This window comes from Vitis vinifera, chromosome 13, assembly GCF_030704535.1.
Source record: "Vitis vinifera cultivar Pinot Noir 40024 chromosome 13, ASM3070453v1".
NCBI lineage: Eukaryota > Viridiplantae > Streptophyta > Magnoliopsida > Vitales > Vitaceae > Vitis > Vitis vinifera.
In genome coordinates, this window is record NC_081817.1 from 6,489,379 (window position 1) to 6,506,296 (window position 16,918).

General features: G+C 35.6%; 1 protein-coding gene across 6 annotated transcripts in view; it reads right to left on the reverse strand.

Moving 5' to 3' along the window:
* Positions 1-5,564: 5,564 nt before the first annotated feature.
* LOC100253015 (exocyst complex component SEC8) overlaps positions 5,565-16,918 on the reverse strand; it is a 75,490-nt gene continuing 64,136 nt past the window's right edge. For all 6 annotated transcript variants that reach the window (XM_010660065.3, XM_010660067.3, XM_002269627.4 and 3 more), the window contains 5 exons: positions 7,653-7,754; positions 7,423-7,497; positions 6,286-6,381; positions 6,155-6,204; positions 5,565-6,067 (listed from right to left, as the gene is read on the reverse strand). In XM_010660065.3, coding sequence (XP_010658367.1) covers positions 5,980-6,067; positions 6,155-6,204; positions 6,286-6,381; positions 7,423-7,497; positions 7,653-7,754 — 411 coding nt within the window. In that variant the 3' untranslated portion in view covers positions 5,565-5,979. The remainder of the gene's footprint in view (positions 6,068-6,154; positions 6,205-6,285; positions 6,382-7,422; positions 7,498-7,652; positions 7,755-16,918) is intronic.

Sequence of the window (16,918 nt, forward strand, 5' to 3'; positions counted from 1 at the left end):
AAATAATTTAATACAAGGTTTTAGTTGAAAACATGAAATCATCCAATTATTAAGATATTTAAAACAATATTACTCTTGGATGATTTTGGTGCATAAATAAATAATGAAATGTATGAAAGTCCTAGTGCACCAACAACCTTATAAAGAAATCTTAAGAAGCTTTGGTCTTGAAAAACTCTTCTCTTTGAGGTGGTCTTCTTCTTCATGATTTTTTCTTGACTTGATTTGTCTTTGGATTGCCACTTTGGAAGTCGTCTTGCCTAATCACACTTGAAATATGATCATTAGTTCTAAACCTTATTTTGTTATCATCAAAATCAAGATTAACCAAACCTTGGTTTCACAATATGGAAGGATGGTCAGCATTGGCTTCCAATTTTTCCCCATGCTACTTGCCTCCTACACTTCCAAGAATTGCACTGAATGCCAACTGTAGAAAGTGCAGCTCTTTTCTGGATTTGTTTTTCCTATTTTCTGAGTTGGTTTGGCATGAAGAACACAAAGCTGAGTTTGAATAGTTCCCCTTGATATTCTTTTTTCCAGAATCCCCACATTCTTTACTACCTATGAACTGCTCAAGCCTGAATTCTGCCTATTGTACTTGGTAGGGTGAAATTTTATGTACCCATTGAGGCAAAGCACTCCAATATTTTTGGTTCCAAGTTTTGTATCATTTACTCATACTTTCATCTTAAAAATGCTTCTAACATAGTGTTGTTGAGTAATGTTTGCTGAATTGCATATTCTTTTCAATAACTATAGAGAATTTAAACCGCAAAATCCACAAGCCAACCTATGTTCACTTGCATGAGATTGCAATAAGGAAAGCAACAAGAAAAGGACAAGGTAATACTAAATTACAAAATAGCTCTTCCCTAACTTGTATTATTCTAAAGAGAATTTACAAGAATACTCAGCCTTCTCTCAAGCAAAACTCTCAACACTCTCTTGGTAAATTCATGCTTTGAATGGCTGATGGCCAAATTATTTATAGGCTTCATCAACTTAAAACTTTTTATATATCTTGGAACAAACTATTTGAATTCAAATTGAAACCTTTTTAAATTCAAATTCAAATTTTAATTTCGGATATCTTCAGCCTGTTGTTGTTGTCACCTGTTGGCAACATCCAAGGCTTACCTCCTTAGTAGTGTCACTTATTCTCAAGCTCAACAACCCATGCTACCATCTTAGAACTACTTGCTTGCTTGCACAAGCACTTGCCATTCATACTTGTTGGAGAGATTGGTTTAACCTATGCTAAGTGGTTTTTATTAAGATAAGAGTCTTTGAAAGTAGGACATGATATAATAGAATAAGTTTTGATTATTATATTTATAAATTATGATTTATGGTTTCCAATTTTAACTTAGATTATGTTATTTATTATCTGAGCATTCATGCATGCATCACTTGCATCTTATATGACTAAGGTGTATTAAGAATTGCATAGAGAATAAAAGTCATAGGCTTTTTATAAGATGATAAGTTGTTTACAATTGTTCATGGAATTAGACAATCCATTTGAGACTATAACACACTACTTCCTAATCGGAGGAAAGACTTGTCTTAATCATCGGGATGAATTTCTTATGGTGAGTACATTATGATATATGACTATATATTGAATAAGACCTATGATAAGTCATAACATTGATTATCGAATAGTTATGACTCACCCATATTTCAATTTGCACATTTTTTTAATTCATTTTTTTTTATCTTTTCTACTTACTTCACAAACTCACTCATCTTCCTAAATAAAATAATCTTTCTATTTTTAATTATTTGATTTTTATCCTTCATAATTTATTTTTTAAAATTACCAATCCACCCCAAGCTCGTGCACAATTCAGGTTCTCTCATGTTATTAAGTAAAATGATTATTTTAAAATTTATGTTATATAAATGATATGATTAAATAGGTTAAAAATTAAATGTCTCAAATTCTTATTATAAGTGACAACTGACAACTCATACACTCAAATTTCCACAGTTTAAAAATAATCTAAACTTATTAATTTAAGATAATTAAAAATCTATAAATCATATATTAAAATAATTAAAAAGTGAGAAATGTCAGAATTTATTATATATATTTTATATTGTAAATAAAATAATAGATGATATAATTTAAAAATAATAAATAAATAATAATATGTAGGTTCGGTGTTGACAGGTTGCCAAAGCGTTCAATCCCACCAACCTTAGCATTTTGGAGTTAATATTTTTTTTAACTCAAGCCCCCATTGAAACCTTGCCCATGCCAACCTGAACCTTGAATTGTGTATATAACAAAAATGGTAAATTATGTATTTTTTGCTAAACGATATAATATTTTACTAAAAATTATAAAAGATAAAGATAAATATTAATATTTTAATAAATTTATAAATTATATATTTTTTTAAAGATAATAATATTTTCATAAATGATAAACATTAATAATATTTTATTTATATAATTATTAAAACAAATATAATTGTGGATTGTGCATTCCTATCCAAACGATGAGACTTGCTTTTTATTTGATAAAAAATATGATTTTTATAAAAGAATTAGAGTTTCCACTTATTTTTATTTTATTTTTAAAGGAAAAATAAAATAAGAAATAAAATAATAATATAATAATAATAATAATAATATACAAATCAATAAAAACTAAAAATTAAAGAGTGTCAATGGTCAAAAAATTCAGATGTAATTAAGATTTAAAATTTAATAACAAAATTGAGTTTAAAATTAATATAAAAATAAAATTTGGACAAATTTTAAGGTATATAATATATTTTTTTTAAAAATGTATAAATAACCAAACTTTCTTTATTACATATATATAAATTAGCTTCTCAAGTATTATCATGATACCCACGATCCATTTGGTCTAAAATCTTTTAATAATTTATATAATTTTTTACTTGCAAATTATTTTTAAAAACTTGTTAGAATTGTCAATAAATAAATAAAAAATTAAGTGTCTCATGATTTTTAGTTTATTTTCCTACTTAAAAAAAATAAAAAATTAAAAATAAAAAAAGGAGGAAAATCATGTGACCATGCATTTCCTAAAAAAATAGAATTTTTGTGAATTTTAATTTTCGGGTGAATGCGGAGAAAATAATTTCACTCTCATCCCCTCCAACAATAACATTACTATAATTTCAAGATTACCCACATCTTCTACCAATCATCACTTAATGCATAGGATTTTCCATGACTCTATTAATCATAATTCCTCTTTTTAAATCCTGAAGTGTGAAATCCTAATCCACTTATTTTATTATTAACAACTATCCTAATGTCCTTAAAAAACCATTATCTAATTTTATTTTCAAGAAGTTTTTTCTTTCTTCAAGCCTAGCCTAATATACTATTTTCAATTTAAGCCTTAAAAAGAGTGATACATGTAAGTAATGAAATAATAAATTAAATAACTTTGCTTTGTATTACTTTGATCCAAATAAAACCAAGTTTATGATAACTTCCTTTTACGTATTGAAATTATTGATAACATCACATTGCATTACACCAAAATTCAAAATTTGATCATGAACGAGTGCTTCTTCACACCCTTACACAAGATTTACCAAAATGGATAAAATGATAAGAGATATAAAAAACCTGTACTTAAGAGTTAGAAAAATGATAGATACCACAAGTACACCACTCCATTCCCACTCCAAATTTGGTGGAATTTGAAAGCCTCGCCTTCTATACGCATCTCGTATTCAAACTTAGACTCTAGATTCATTGAAAATTTACTCTTCTTGTGTTAATTTCTCAATAAAGCACCATTATTTTGAATCATGAAATGACCTCCAAAAACATACATATCTTTGTTATTTCTCAAACCATTATTTTGAATCATGAAATGAACTCCAAAAACATACATATCTTTGTTATACCCTTCAATTCTATTTTATCATTGACTAATATTGTTAAGTCTAACATTCTCACGAAACTAAAATTAAAGATAGATATAAAGATAAAGATAAATAATAAAAAATAAGAGAGTTTTAAAACAAGACTCTTATCATTCAAAACTAAAATTAAAGATAGATATAAAGATAAAAATAAATAATAATAATAAAAAAAAGAGAGTTTTAAAACAATGAGACTCGTATCATTCAAAGGCATTTTATAATGCATTAGAAGCGTTCAAATGATTGATGTTGTACGGTCATTAATAGTAACTCTCCAGAATCTTGCTGATTTTTTACAATTCTAGAATATTTTATGTCCAGGCTATGTTCAAGAATTCTATAGAATACTAAACTCCTAAGCATTTATAGAGTTACGTAGACATCTTTAAGTCTATCTAAAAACTTCATATATATATATATATTTGGACACTTGATCAAACTATTACAATCAATCATACACTCTCTCTTGTAACCATAGAGTTAGTCGATGAAAGATCTACTCGATCTATGATGAACATCCTAACACATTTTAGTTTTAGGATTGTTTGTTGTTTTTAACTCAAGTTTCAATACAAGTTGCTTTACGATTTAATTTAATTTAATTTTTTTTAAATTACCTTTTCTATAAATTTGTCTTGGAAGAAAGTGATAAGTTTAAAAACAAATCATTTTAAAAATGACTTGCATCTTAATGCAAGTTGTTTTAAGAACTTTATATTATTAAGTATTATTTAGACTTGAGTTAAATCAAGATCCATTTCGATTTAAGACAAATCAAACACCACCTAAAACTACAAATTCATTTTAGAAATATCAATAGGAAATAAAGGTTATCAATGTACAAGTGAAAAGAGAATCCAAATTCTACCTTGATTAGATTTTAATTAAATAATAATAAAATTTTAATTCCTATTCTCACTTCTAATAAATTATCCAAACATTATGAATAGGATAACAAATTATTTTCAATAGGATATGACTGACATGATAACCTGAAGTATTATATTCAATAAAAAAATTAAAATTATATGTATTATTTTTAATAAAATACGTTATGCCATATAAATATTTTATTTATAATAGAAATAAAAAATAAAATACAAAACATATTACCTCCTAATTTTTTATATTTTTAAGAAAAATAAAAAGCATATCCCATCCTATAACTTAATAGTTAAAAAATATAAAACTCTCATGGTTAATGTTACCCAAAAATCTTTCTACACTTTATATTTAATATATAACCTTTTATTTCTTATTAGCAATATTCATAATTAATATATCTAAAATCTTGTAAATAAAAAATATTACATGTTTCTATGTAATTTTTTAAATTCTTCTCTTTCTCAGACCACAAATTTAATATTTAATTAAAAAAATTCTTGCAATTGATGAATAATAATAATAATAATAATAATTTATGTTCACTGACAAAATATGAAATAAAATAAATGATAAGATAATATATTCTATCACAATGCCGATCAAACATTCATAGGATCCATGCTATCCAACATCCAGTCAATCACCCAACATGGTGAATCAAATTATGGTTTATGTGGACCATAAATTCAAACCCAAACTCTACAGAAAGGTGGCGACAAGACAAAATTACACTGCCATTACATATAAGTCAAATTATTTTCTTCCAATTCTATTAAGGAAGAGGAAATTTTCCGATGATTAAAATGAATGTTGTACATATAAACAAACAAACATGGTAAAACTACAACAGCAGATCTTAGAGAGAGTACACTAAAAACACAACACAAATATATTTTACACTACACACGAATAAATTATAATGAACCCCTACGTAGTTGGAAAAAAAAAAATTATAATTACAAAAGTAACAGTATCACGTTTGGAAGAATAAACTGACAAAAATTTACCACAACATAGGTGGCACAACTAGGTAGCAACTTCCATGGAAGTGGCTTCTGCATCCACTGGAAATGAACTTCATAGAGGAAAAAACAAGTTTCTATACACATGCAAGCACCACCTCTGGAATAAAGTAATCCTATACATTTCCGCTAAATAACATTTCAGAAAGCTAACGGGATAAAATCTCTGATACCCGCTCTCGTGCATCTGCAGGGATCTCCCTTCCTGGGACCTGGACCTTCAGAAGATTTGTGTACCTGTCAATTGGATAATAGTGAATGTTACTGAGCTAAACATCATTTATCCATCCTAAAATAAATAAATGTTCAGTTGTATTCACTAACTCTGTGGCTGTAAATAGATTCTCATGCTCCGTGATGAATGCAAGAAGGGCCTGCAAGCAAGAATTAAAAGGTGATATCTGATGGTGACACGAAGGTAATGAGATAAAAGAGTATGAGTTCAAATAACTTGCCTCGAATGGCATGTTTAGAAGTTCATAGTAAGTGCGAATGTGATCTAATCTCTGTTGTACAGTTTCACTGTCAATCGAGGGGATAGCTGCCAGGGCCTGTAATTTCAATAAAATTTGTAAGTTGTGTTTTTGGAGGAAACATGGCTAAAACATGCTGAAATGCACACATGCTCCTTTCTTCAGCTCAACTCAACAAACCATGCCATCCATTGGGTTTTGGTTGCAAGGATCCTACTTCTCCATTCCATCTAACAAACATATTGATAGGTTGAAAATTTTTAAGATGCATGCACTTATTTAGAGACAATAGAATAGCTCGAGAAAAGGTTTAACTAATAAGAAAAGAACTAACTTTTAGGTTTAAGCTACAAAACTAAGCAGTTCAGACAGATGTTATTATCTTTTTAGAGAAAAAATGTTCAAGAAAAGAAAGAAAAAAGAAAAAAACATACCATCAGTTTTAGAAGAAATGTAGCATATCAAAAAGGGGGTAGACTCTAGCTAATTGGTATTATTTGTATAAAGAGAGGAATTGAGAATCGCATCCTCAACCATTGTGGGTGTCTATATAGTGTATGGTCCTTAATGTTCTTATTCTAAGTATGCTGGATGTTGCCCCATTCTGTGAAGGGCACATCACCTAGTTGGCACTGGAAGTTTGTTGTTAAAGTTAGAGGGAGTGTGCAAAGGGTCACCCCACAACATTCCCTATCGTGCATCTAGAAAGAGCACAATCATTGAGTTTCTGAAGGATTGGGGCCTCTGATTTGGCATTAAAAGAGTGTTTTCCCAGAACTTTTTTTGCATGGTGAAGCAGCCAACTAGGAGAACTAAATTTGTTTTTCTTCAATTTCAGAGTTTGGATGGCAATTAAATCCTGCTTTATGCCTTGTGCAGTTCCTTTTCTGTTTTCTTTTAGTTCCAGTGCTGCTTGTATATTTCAAGGTAGTTTATGGTTTTCTACATAAAATTTGAACTCTTTGAAGTACCGTAAATGCCAATTAATGAAATAAACAAAATGCAGCTGCATTTTCAAAGCAGGTGCAGATGTGCCCACACATTGTATGTTATTTCAATCATTTTTAAGTGAAAAAAAGAAAAAAAGAAAAGAAAAGAAAAAAAAAGAATAAAATGTACCTGTTCCAATGCAATTGAATTCCGACATATCTGCTGAACCCCAAAAAGGTTGATGGATTTCATGTCAGCCAAAGCCTATAAAACATTTGTATTCTCTGATTAATGGTGCATACAAGGAACATAATAGGTGCCACTACAATTGATTTCAATTAGAACTACAATCTGAAAAATAAGCAATGGAAGGCACGAATAAATTTCAAATTGACCCAAATTGTTGGGAACATGCAAACCTTCATTGATGCATTCGCTGCAATACTACATATCCCGCCAAATATATAATTCCGTTTCACTCCAGCAACAAAAGGAGCCATTTCCTCATCCCTCCGTGTTATCTATGGGTTAAAGTAGAAACAATATGTAAGAATTGCTTCCAAAGATTTCCATGAGTATTTAGTACTTCAAAAAATGGAGTATATGGAACAAAGAAAAAATGCATTTCCTGTCCAGGTCAACATTTTGACCCATAACACATTTAGTGCCTCGTATATAATAGAGGAAATGGCAAAGATGTTCAAACTCCATCACGACACTTCACTAAGAAAACAGCACACTACACTTCATTTTTCTATGCATCTATAAATATGTGCTCAACGTTTTACATGATGTGGACGCATTTAATATTTTTTTTTTCCTTTTTCTTTTTTCTGATAAGTACAAGGTATTATATAAATTGTCTAAAAATGATTATTCAAAAAGAACTACAAGGGCACACCAAGTATAGTGTGGGTATACAAGGGGCACCAAGAAAAAGTAGAAAAAGAAAAGCGAACCATGCCTAATTTGACCCTAAACAGTCAACAAAATCCAACATTAGATGTCCCTCCTATACAGTGCCTAACACAATATAATATTAAAAAAAAAAAAATTGTACATAAAATAGGATTTGAGCATTTATTCTGAAATTCCCACACTTCCAAAAGCCCTCTGACTTTATGCCACCAAATTGCCCAATAAAAAACACGGCATAAATGAGCAACAAACTACACTTTCTTCCGCCTCTTCCTGACAAAGAGCCTGTTCCAGCTTAACAACATTGGTCTTATAGAAGAATGGGTCACCCAATCAATCCTAAATAAAGAAAAATACAGCCGCTACAAGATTCCAACTAATAAGCAGTGTAAAAAAATGTTATCAATGGATTCTTCTTCCCTGTTACACATAACACTTGTTCCCTAAAGACACTCCTCTCCCTATTCAATTGGTCCAAAGTCAATATTCTTCCCCATGTTGCTTCTCATGGAAAAAAATACCACCCTAATCAGGATCCATGAGTTCCAAACAACTTTGGATGGGAAAAGCTATGAACCTCCTAATGACAAAAAAGAGTAGAATGCTTTAACTAAGATCTTCCTATTCTTTGAATCTGACCAAGCCATCCTATCTGTAGAGTTCCGAATCACCACTTGCTTTTGCAGTTTCTGCAAAAAGGTCTTCGCCATCTTTGACTCCCAATCATAAACATGAGCTCCAATTCTTCCCCTCTTGCTCCCACATATATATGACTCACATCTTTTGAGCTTGCTATGGCAAACATGGTTCAAAGTCACAGTATCGGTTGTTGACTTGGCAAGTCCCAAGGAGTATCAATTTTGGTATCTTGGATCGATATCGGGCGATGTGTGCAATATGCTAGTTGAGAAGGTTAAAAAACTCTAAAAAAACTAATGAAAATTAAAAAAAAAAAAAAAATAGTTGTAATTAGATGGACTCAACATTTTTTTTGATAGACAACAAAAGCATGTATTATGAAGTGCCAAAAAGTGGGCGTGCACCCTATGTATAGGGCCAATATACACAAAACATCACAATACAAGCACCAAGCATATACAAGGCTAGCCTACGAAAAACAAGCCAAGCTATACACAAGGAAGAGCATATGAGATATCCAAAATATAAGCGTTCTCCCTTTTTAATGAAACATGGGACCACTCTAATAGTGATGTAATGAAGAACTCCTTTAATCTTTGATTTGAGAGTTCTTCATCATAAAAGGTCCTCTAGTTACGCTCTTTCCAAATACACCAAAATAAGCAAATCGGAGTCATGCACCAAACAATTCTTCTCTTCTTATATGACCCCTTAATTTTCCATTCAAGCTAAAGACTACTAACAGAAAAGTCCCTGGCACTCTTGTCTTATCATAATGAATCAAGATGTGATCAATCGATCCTTCCTTGTCTATACAAAGGCTCCATCTACCGACCATAGGTCATCCCTTTTTCATTAACATATCTATGATTAAGATCTTCCCCCAAATAGCCTCCCATGCCAAAAAAACAAAAAAACCGCATTCTAAGGGAAGCTCGAGATCCCCAAATCTCTTTGACTGGGAGCACTGAATTACTGTCAGTGCTGAAGGATATGTACTACAATTTATCCTCCCCCCACATTGTCTTTCCAAAGTAAGTGTTCTCTCCTTCTTGCACTTTCAAAGGTAAATAACATCCAAAAATTGGGCCACCTGCCAATCTTGGAAGGATCTTCTAAATTGAACCTCCCAAAGGCCACCTCCACCTCCTCCATACCATAAATCTGCAACTCTTGCATTTTTTGAGGAGGCTATTTTAAAAAGCTTAGGCAATGTGTCTTTTAACTTAAACTTCCTCGTAATCTATCCCACCAAAATCTTGTACATCTACCATTTTTTATTCAGATAGCTAATCTAAGGCTAAAATCTTCCCAACCTTTTCTAATGTCTTTCTTCTTTCCTCCATATTTCCCCACAAAAAGTCTCTTGAATTTTCTGGGAATTGGAAAGAGGGACATAAAATAGGTTGGGAAGTTTGATAAAGAGCTCTTAATAAGGACTAGTCTTCCTCCTTTGGACATGTACTACTTTTTCCAAGCATTCAATTTCCTGTTAAACCTCTCCTCGATTGAATCCCACACACCACAAGACTTATGAGGAGCCCCAAGAGGTAAACCTAGATAGAAGAAGTAGGAAGTCTCCTACTTGCAACAAAAAACAAAAGCCACTCTATCCGCATCCTCCACCTCCCACACTGGAATAATTTAACTTTTTTGCATGTTTATTTTCAAACCTGACATCACCTCAAAGCAAGTGACTATCCTATTCCAATATTTCAACCAAACTACATTATCCTCATAAAATAAAAAAGTATCGTCTGCAAACAATAGGTGTGAGACTTGAATCCCTTCTTTCCCATTATCCTCAATCTTGAAGTCATTAATGAAACCTCCATATTGAGCCTTCTCAATTAGGCAACCAAGGGTTTCCATGACTAGTACAAAAGGATAGGGTAAAAAAGGGTTCCCCTACCTCAAGCCTATAGAGGTCAAGAAGAAATTTGTGGGGGTGCCATTGATCAGTACTGTCAATCTCACAGAAGATATGTAAAAGTGGATCCACTCTATCCATTTAAGACCAAATCCCATCTTTTCTAAGATCGAGAGGAGAACTTCTAATTTATATAATCATAAGCTTTTTTTATATCCAATTTGCAAACAAAGCCTAAATAAGTAGAAGAAAGTCTCTTCATTTGACAACCCAACTCAAACATGGCTTTTTCTATATCCAATTTGCAAATGAAGCCTAAATAAGTAGGATGAAGTCTCCCCATCCAACAACCCATCTCAAATACCAACACTTCCAAATTATCTAGCCTCCCAACCTTAAGCCCACTCTTCTCTAGATTGATTTTTTTCAGCCCCGAAATCACCTCAAGCTACTTGAGAATCCTATTCAAATGAAACAACTACTCTTAGGTTGCCTTACAAAAAATGATGTTATCACTAGTGTATAATAGATGGGTCACCTTAACTCCCTCCCCCCACCAACCCTCCTCCTCCTTTGAACCCAGAAATGAAACCCTTTTCCATTTCCTTTATGACCAAAGGACCAAATGCCTCCATAGCCAAACAAATAAATAAAAGGAAAGTGGATCTCTCTACCTTACCCTTAAGGGTTGTGGAGGTCCCATTAACTAAGACCAAAAAGCTAATTGAAGACACGCACTTCTTCATCCATCCCATCCACCTCTAACCAAATCCCAATTTTCTCCATGAGTAACAATAAGAAACCCTAGTTAACATGATCATTAGCTTTCTCTATGTCAAGCTTACAAATGACTCTAGGAATGTTACTCTCATACCTTGAATCTATGGCATCATTTTTTTTTTAATAGGTAAACATAATCATTTTATAAAAAGAAACGCCAAAAAAAGCATTCCAAAGTACATAGGATGTATACAAGGAAACACCTTAAGGCAACACAAAAACAAAGAGGGACACCAACAACAACCCCCTTAACCTGAACCCAACCACTCCACAAAGTCTATAAAGGAAAAAGGACTACGAACTATGTACAACTTGCACCACACCTAAAGATTACAAATGAAGGAGAATTCGAACCCTTGAATTGACCACCCCTCATTATCAAATGCCCTACTATTTCTTTCTTTCCAAACAGTCCAAAAAAAGCATAAAGGAGCAGCTCATCATGCCTTTTTCTTTTTCTTACCCACAAAAAAGCCATGCCATCTTAGCAAAGCCTCTCTAACCGAGGAAAAGAGCACCCACAACACACCAATAAGGGAGAACAAAAGATGTCGTAAAACTCTTGTTCTATCACAATGAAAGAGAACGTGATCAACAGATTCTTCTTTGTTGAATATAATGTATTTATAGTATATTATCTTTCCTTGTTAATATAGGTCACATGTATGGTAGTTAGGACTCCTAGCCTTGTATATATATATCTCTCAATTGTAAGTAGAAAATATATGAATGAGAATTAAGATTTTTCTCCTTTTTCTCTCTTTTAACATGGTATCAGAGCCAAAGGAGAAAACCTAATTTTTTTTTTCGGTTTAGCCGTGTAATCAATTCCGGCGAACCGTCCAGTGACCGTGTTTCACTCCGGTCCCCTCATTTTCTTCCCGAACCACTCCGGACAACCTCATCGCCGTCGGATCTCCACCACGCCGGCAACCTTTTCCGGCGAACTTTCCGGTGAACTTTTCCGGCGACGTCTTTTTCCGACACCGACCACACCAAGAGGAGCGCCTGGAGGAGATCTCCAACTTCTTCAAAAGTATCGGAGCCAGAAAACCCTCCACGCGCCGGCCACGCGCACTTCTCCGGCCGGCGACTGAATCTCACGCGCCGGCGCGTGAGGGCGCGTGAGACCTTTTCCGGCGACGCGCCTCCTCCTCCAGCCTCGCCTGACGCCGACCAGCATCCCTACCTACCTGGTTCTCCCATCCGAGCCCTGCACGTACCTCTTTTGGGGATTTTTGTCTCCGTCAGCCCTCCAAACAGCCTTTTCGGCGAAGTTCCGGCTACTTTTTCTCCACCCCAATCCCTGCACGTGCCTTGGGAAGTGTTCTTCTACCCTTCTGGTGGTACCACGTCGCGATCTGAGGCCGTCTCCCTTTTTCGATGGTGCCACGCCGCAATCTGCAGCCGTATTAGGGCTCTCTTCGATCCAAATACGTGAATATGACCACCAAAAATCAGATCTTTACCTCTGTTATCTCTGGATCTCCTATGATTACCTCAGAGAAATTGGTTGGCAGTGAGAATTATCGCTCCTGGTCTGCCTCTGTTGAACTTTGGTTTATGGGTCAAGGATATGAGGATCACTTGGTTACCCAGGAGGCAGATATCCCTGAGGTTGACAGCGTACAATGGAGGAAGATAGATGCACAGTTATGTAGTGTATTATGGCAATCGGTTGATCCCAGAATTCTTCTTTATCTTCAGGCCAACAAAACTTGTTTTAAATTTTGGACTCAGGCCAAAGGATTATACACGAATGATATCCAGCGTCTTTATAAGGTGGCTTCTACTATTGTCCATCTCAGCCAACAGGACTTGGATCTATCTACTTATATTGGTCAGATTGCCTCTCTTAAGGAGGAGTTCTTGACTGTGATGCCTCTTACTCCTGATGTTGGGGCTCAACAAACACAGCTTGACAAGTTCTTCATGGTCCTTACTCTTATTGGCCTCCGTCCGGATCTTGAGTCTATTCGTGATCAGATTCTTGGAAGTTCATCAGTTCCGTCCTTGGATGATGTGTTTGCTCGCCTCCTCCGTATCTCGTCCACTCAGACTTTGTCATCTGATAGCGCTTCAGATTCTTCTGTGTTAGTTTCTCAAACTACATCTCGAGGAGGACGCAGTGGTACCCGAGGTAGAGGCCAACGTCCTCATTGCACCTATTGCAATAAACTTGGCCACACTCGCGATCGTTGCTATCAGTTACATGGAAGACCTCCTTGCACTGCCCATATGGCCCAGTCCTCTGATTCTCCGCTGCCTCAGCCTCCGAGCTCCTCCGCATCTCAGACATCTCAGGCTTCTATTGCCTCTGTTGCCCAACCTGGTAATGCCTCTGCCTGCCTTACCCACACATCTTCTCTTGGACCCTGGATTCTAGATTCTGAAGCATCTGATCACCTATCTGGTAATAAGGATCTTTTCTCCTCTATTACTAATACCTCTGATTTACCTACTGTTACCTTAGCTAATGGTTCTCAAACTGTGGCTAAAGGTATTGGTTTGGCCCTTCCTCTGCCTTCTCTACCTCTCACTTCTGTCCTTTATACTCCTGAATGTCCTTTTAATCTTATTTCCATCAGCAAAATCACTCGTACTCTTAATTGCTCTATTACCTTTTCTGATAAATTTGTGACCTTGCAGGACCGGAGTACGGGGAAGACGATTGGCATAGGACGTGAGTCTCAAGGCCTCTATCACCTCACCTCAGATTCATCTCCTGCAGTTTGCATTTCCACTGATGCTCCTCTCCTCATTCACAATCGTCTGGGCCACCCTAGTCTCTCCAAGTTCCAGAAGATGGTTCCTCGTTTTTCCACTTTGTCGTCGCTTCCGTGTGAGTCATGTCAGCTTGGGAAACATACTCGTATCTCGTTCCCAAAGCGTTTGAATAATCGGGCAAAGTCTCCTTTTGAGTTTGTCCACACTGATGTTTGGGGTCCTTGTCGGACTGCGTCTACTTTAGGATTTCAGTATTGTGTCACTTTCATTGATGACTATTCTCGATGTACTTGGTTATTTTTAATGAAAAATCGAGCTGAGTTATTCTCTATTTTCCAGAAATTTTATACTGAAATCCAAACCCAGTTCAATATTTCTATTCGTGTGTTACGCAGTGACAATGCCAGGGAATATTTTTCAACCCAATTTACTTCGTTTATGTCTCATCATGGAATTCTTCATCAGTCTTCTTGTGCTCATACTCCTCAACAAAATGGGGTAGCTGAACGCAAGAATCGACATCTTGTTGAGACAGCTCGTACTCTCCTCCTCCATAGTCACGTTCCTTTTCGTTTTTGGGGGGACGCTGTTCTTACCGCTTGTTATTTGATTAATCGTATGCCCTCCTCTGTCTTACACGATCAGATTCCTCACTCTCTTCTCTTCCCTGACCAACCACTTTATTTCCTTCCTCCTCGTGTCTTTGGTTGTACTTGCTTCGTTCATATTCTCACTCCTGGACAGGACAAGCTTTCCGCCAAAGCCATGAAGTGCCTCTTCTTGGGATATTCCAGACTTCAGAAGGGTTATCGTTGTTATTCCCTTGAGACTCATAGATACTTTATCTCCGCTGATGTCACCTTCTTTGAGGACTCACCATTCTTTTCCACCACTTCTGAGTCTCTTCCTGTTTCTGAAGTTTTGCCCATTCCCATTGTCTCCCCACCTGATGCTATGCCCCCTCAACCACTTCAGGTTTATCATCGTCGCCCTCATGTCGTTGCTCCTCTCCCTTTTCCTGAGGCACCTGCTGACTCACTTCCTATCCCTTCGGCTTCACCTGCCCCGGCTCTGCCTTCTCCTAATGACTTACCCATTGCTATTCGGAAAGGTACTCGCTCTACTCGTAATCCTCATCCTATTTACAATTTTTTGAGTTATCATCGCTTATCTTCACCCTATTCTGCTTTTGTTTCTGCTATATCCTCTGTTTCTCTTCCAAAGAGCACCCATGAAGCTCTTTCCCATCTAGGCTGGCGACAGGCAATGGTGGATGAAATGGCTGCTCTGCACTCTAATGGCAATTGGGATCTTGTTGTTTTACCCTCTGGTAAATCTACAGTTGGTTGTCGTTGGGTCTATGCCGTTAAGGTTGGTCCTGATGGTCAGGTTGATCGCCTTAAGGCCCGCTTAGTTGCTAAAGGCTATACTCAAGTTTATGGTTCTGATTATGGACACATTCTCCCCTGTTGCCAAGATTGCTTCTGTCCGCTTGCTTCTCTCCATGGCTACTATGTATTCTTGGCCTCTTTATCAGTTGGATATTAAAAATGCCTTCCTTCATGGTGATCTTGCCGAGGAAGTTTATATGGAGCAACCTCCTGGTTTTGTTGCTCAAGGGGAGTCTGGTTTAGTGTGCAGGTTACGTCGTTCTCTATATGGCTTGAAACAATCTCCTCGAGCATGGTTTAGCCGTTTTAGTTCTGTTGTTCAAGAGTTTGGCATGCTTCGCAGTACAGCAAACCATTCAGTTTTTTATCATCATAACTCCTTGGGGCAGTGTATTTATCTGGTTGTTTATGTGGACGACATCGTCATTACAGGCAGTGATCAGGATGGTATTCAGAAACTAAAGCAACATCTTTTTACCCACTTTCAGACCAAAGACTTGGGGAAACTCAAGTATTTCTTAGGAATTGAGATAGTTCAATCCAGTTCTGGTGTGGTCCTTTCCCAAAGGAAGTATGCTTTAAACATCCTGGAAGAAACCGGTATGTTAGACTGTAAACCGGTAGACACACCTATGGATCCGAATGTCAAACTTGTACCAGGACAGGGAGAGCCTTTAGGAGACCCCGGGAGATATCGACGACTCGTAGGTAAATTGAACTATCTCACCATTACTCGTCTAGACATTTCTTTCCCTGTGAGTGTTGTTAGTCAATTCCTACAGTCACCATGTGATAGCCATTGGGATGCCGTAATCCGCATTCTTCGATATATCAAAAGTACACCAGGCCAAGGTGTATTGTACGAGAACAGAGGTCATACTCAAGTTGTTGGTTACACAGATGCAGATTGGGCTGGCTCACCCACAGATAGACGTTCCACTTCAGGGTACTGTATTTTTATTGGAGGTAATATAATATCTTGGAAGAGTAAGAAACAAGATGTAGTGGTCAGATCTAGCGCTGAAGCCGAGTATCGAGCTATGGCTTTGGCAACATGTGAACTCATATGGTTGAGACATCTTCTTCAGGAGTTGAGATTTGGAAAGGATGAACAGATGAAACTCATCTGTGATAACCAGGCCGCATTACATATTGCATCCAATCCAGTCTTTCATGAAAGGACCAAGCATATTGAAGCTGACTGTCATTTCATTAGAGAGAAGATCGCATCAGGATGTGTTGCTACAAGTTTTGTTAATTCAAATGATCAACTAGCAGACATCTTCACTAAATCTCTCAGAGGTCCTAGGATTAAATATATTTGTAACAAGCTTGGTGCATATGACGTATATGCTCCAGC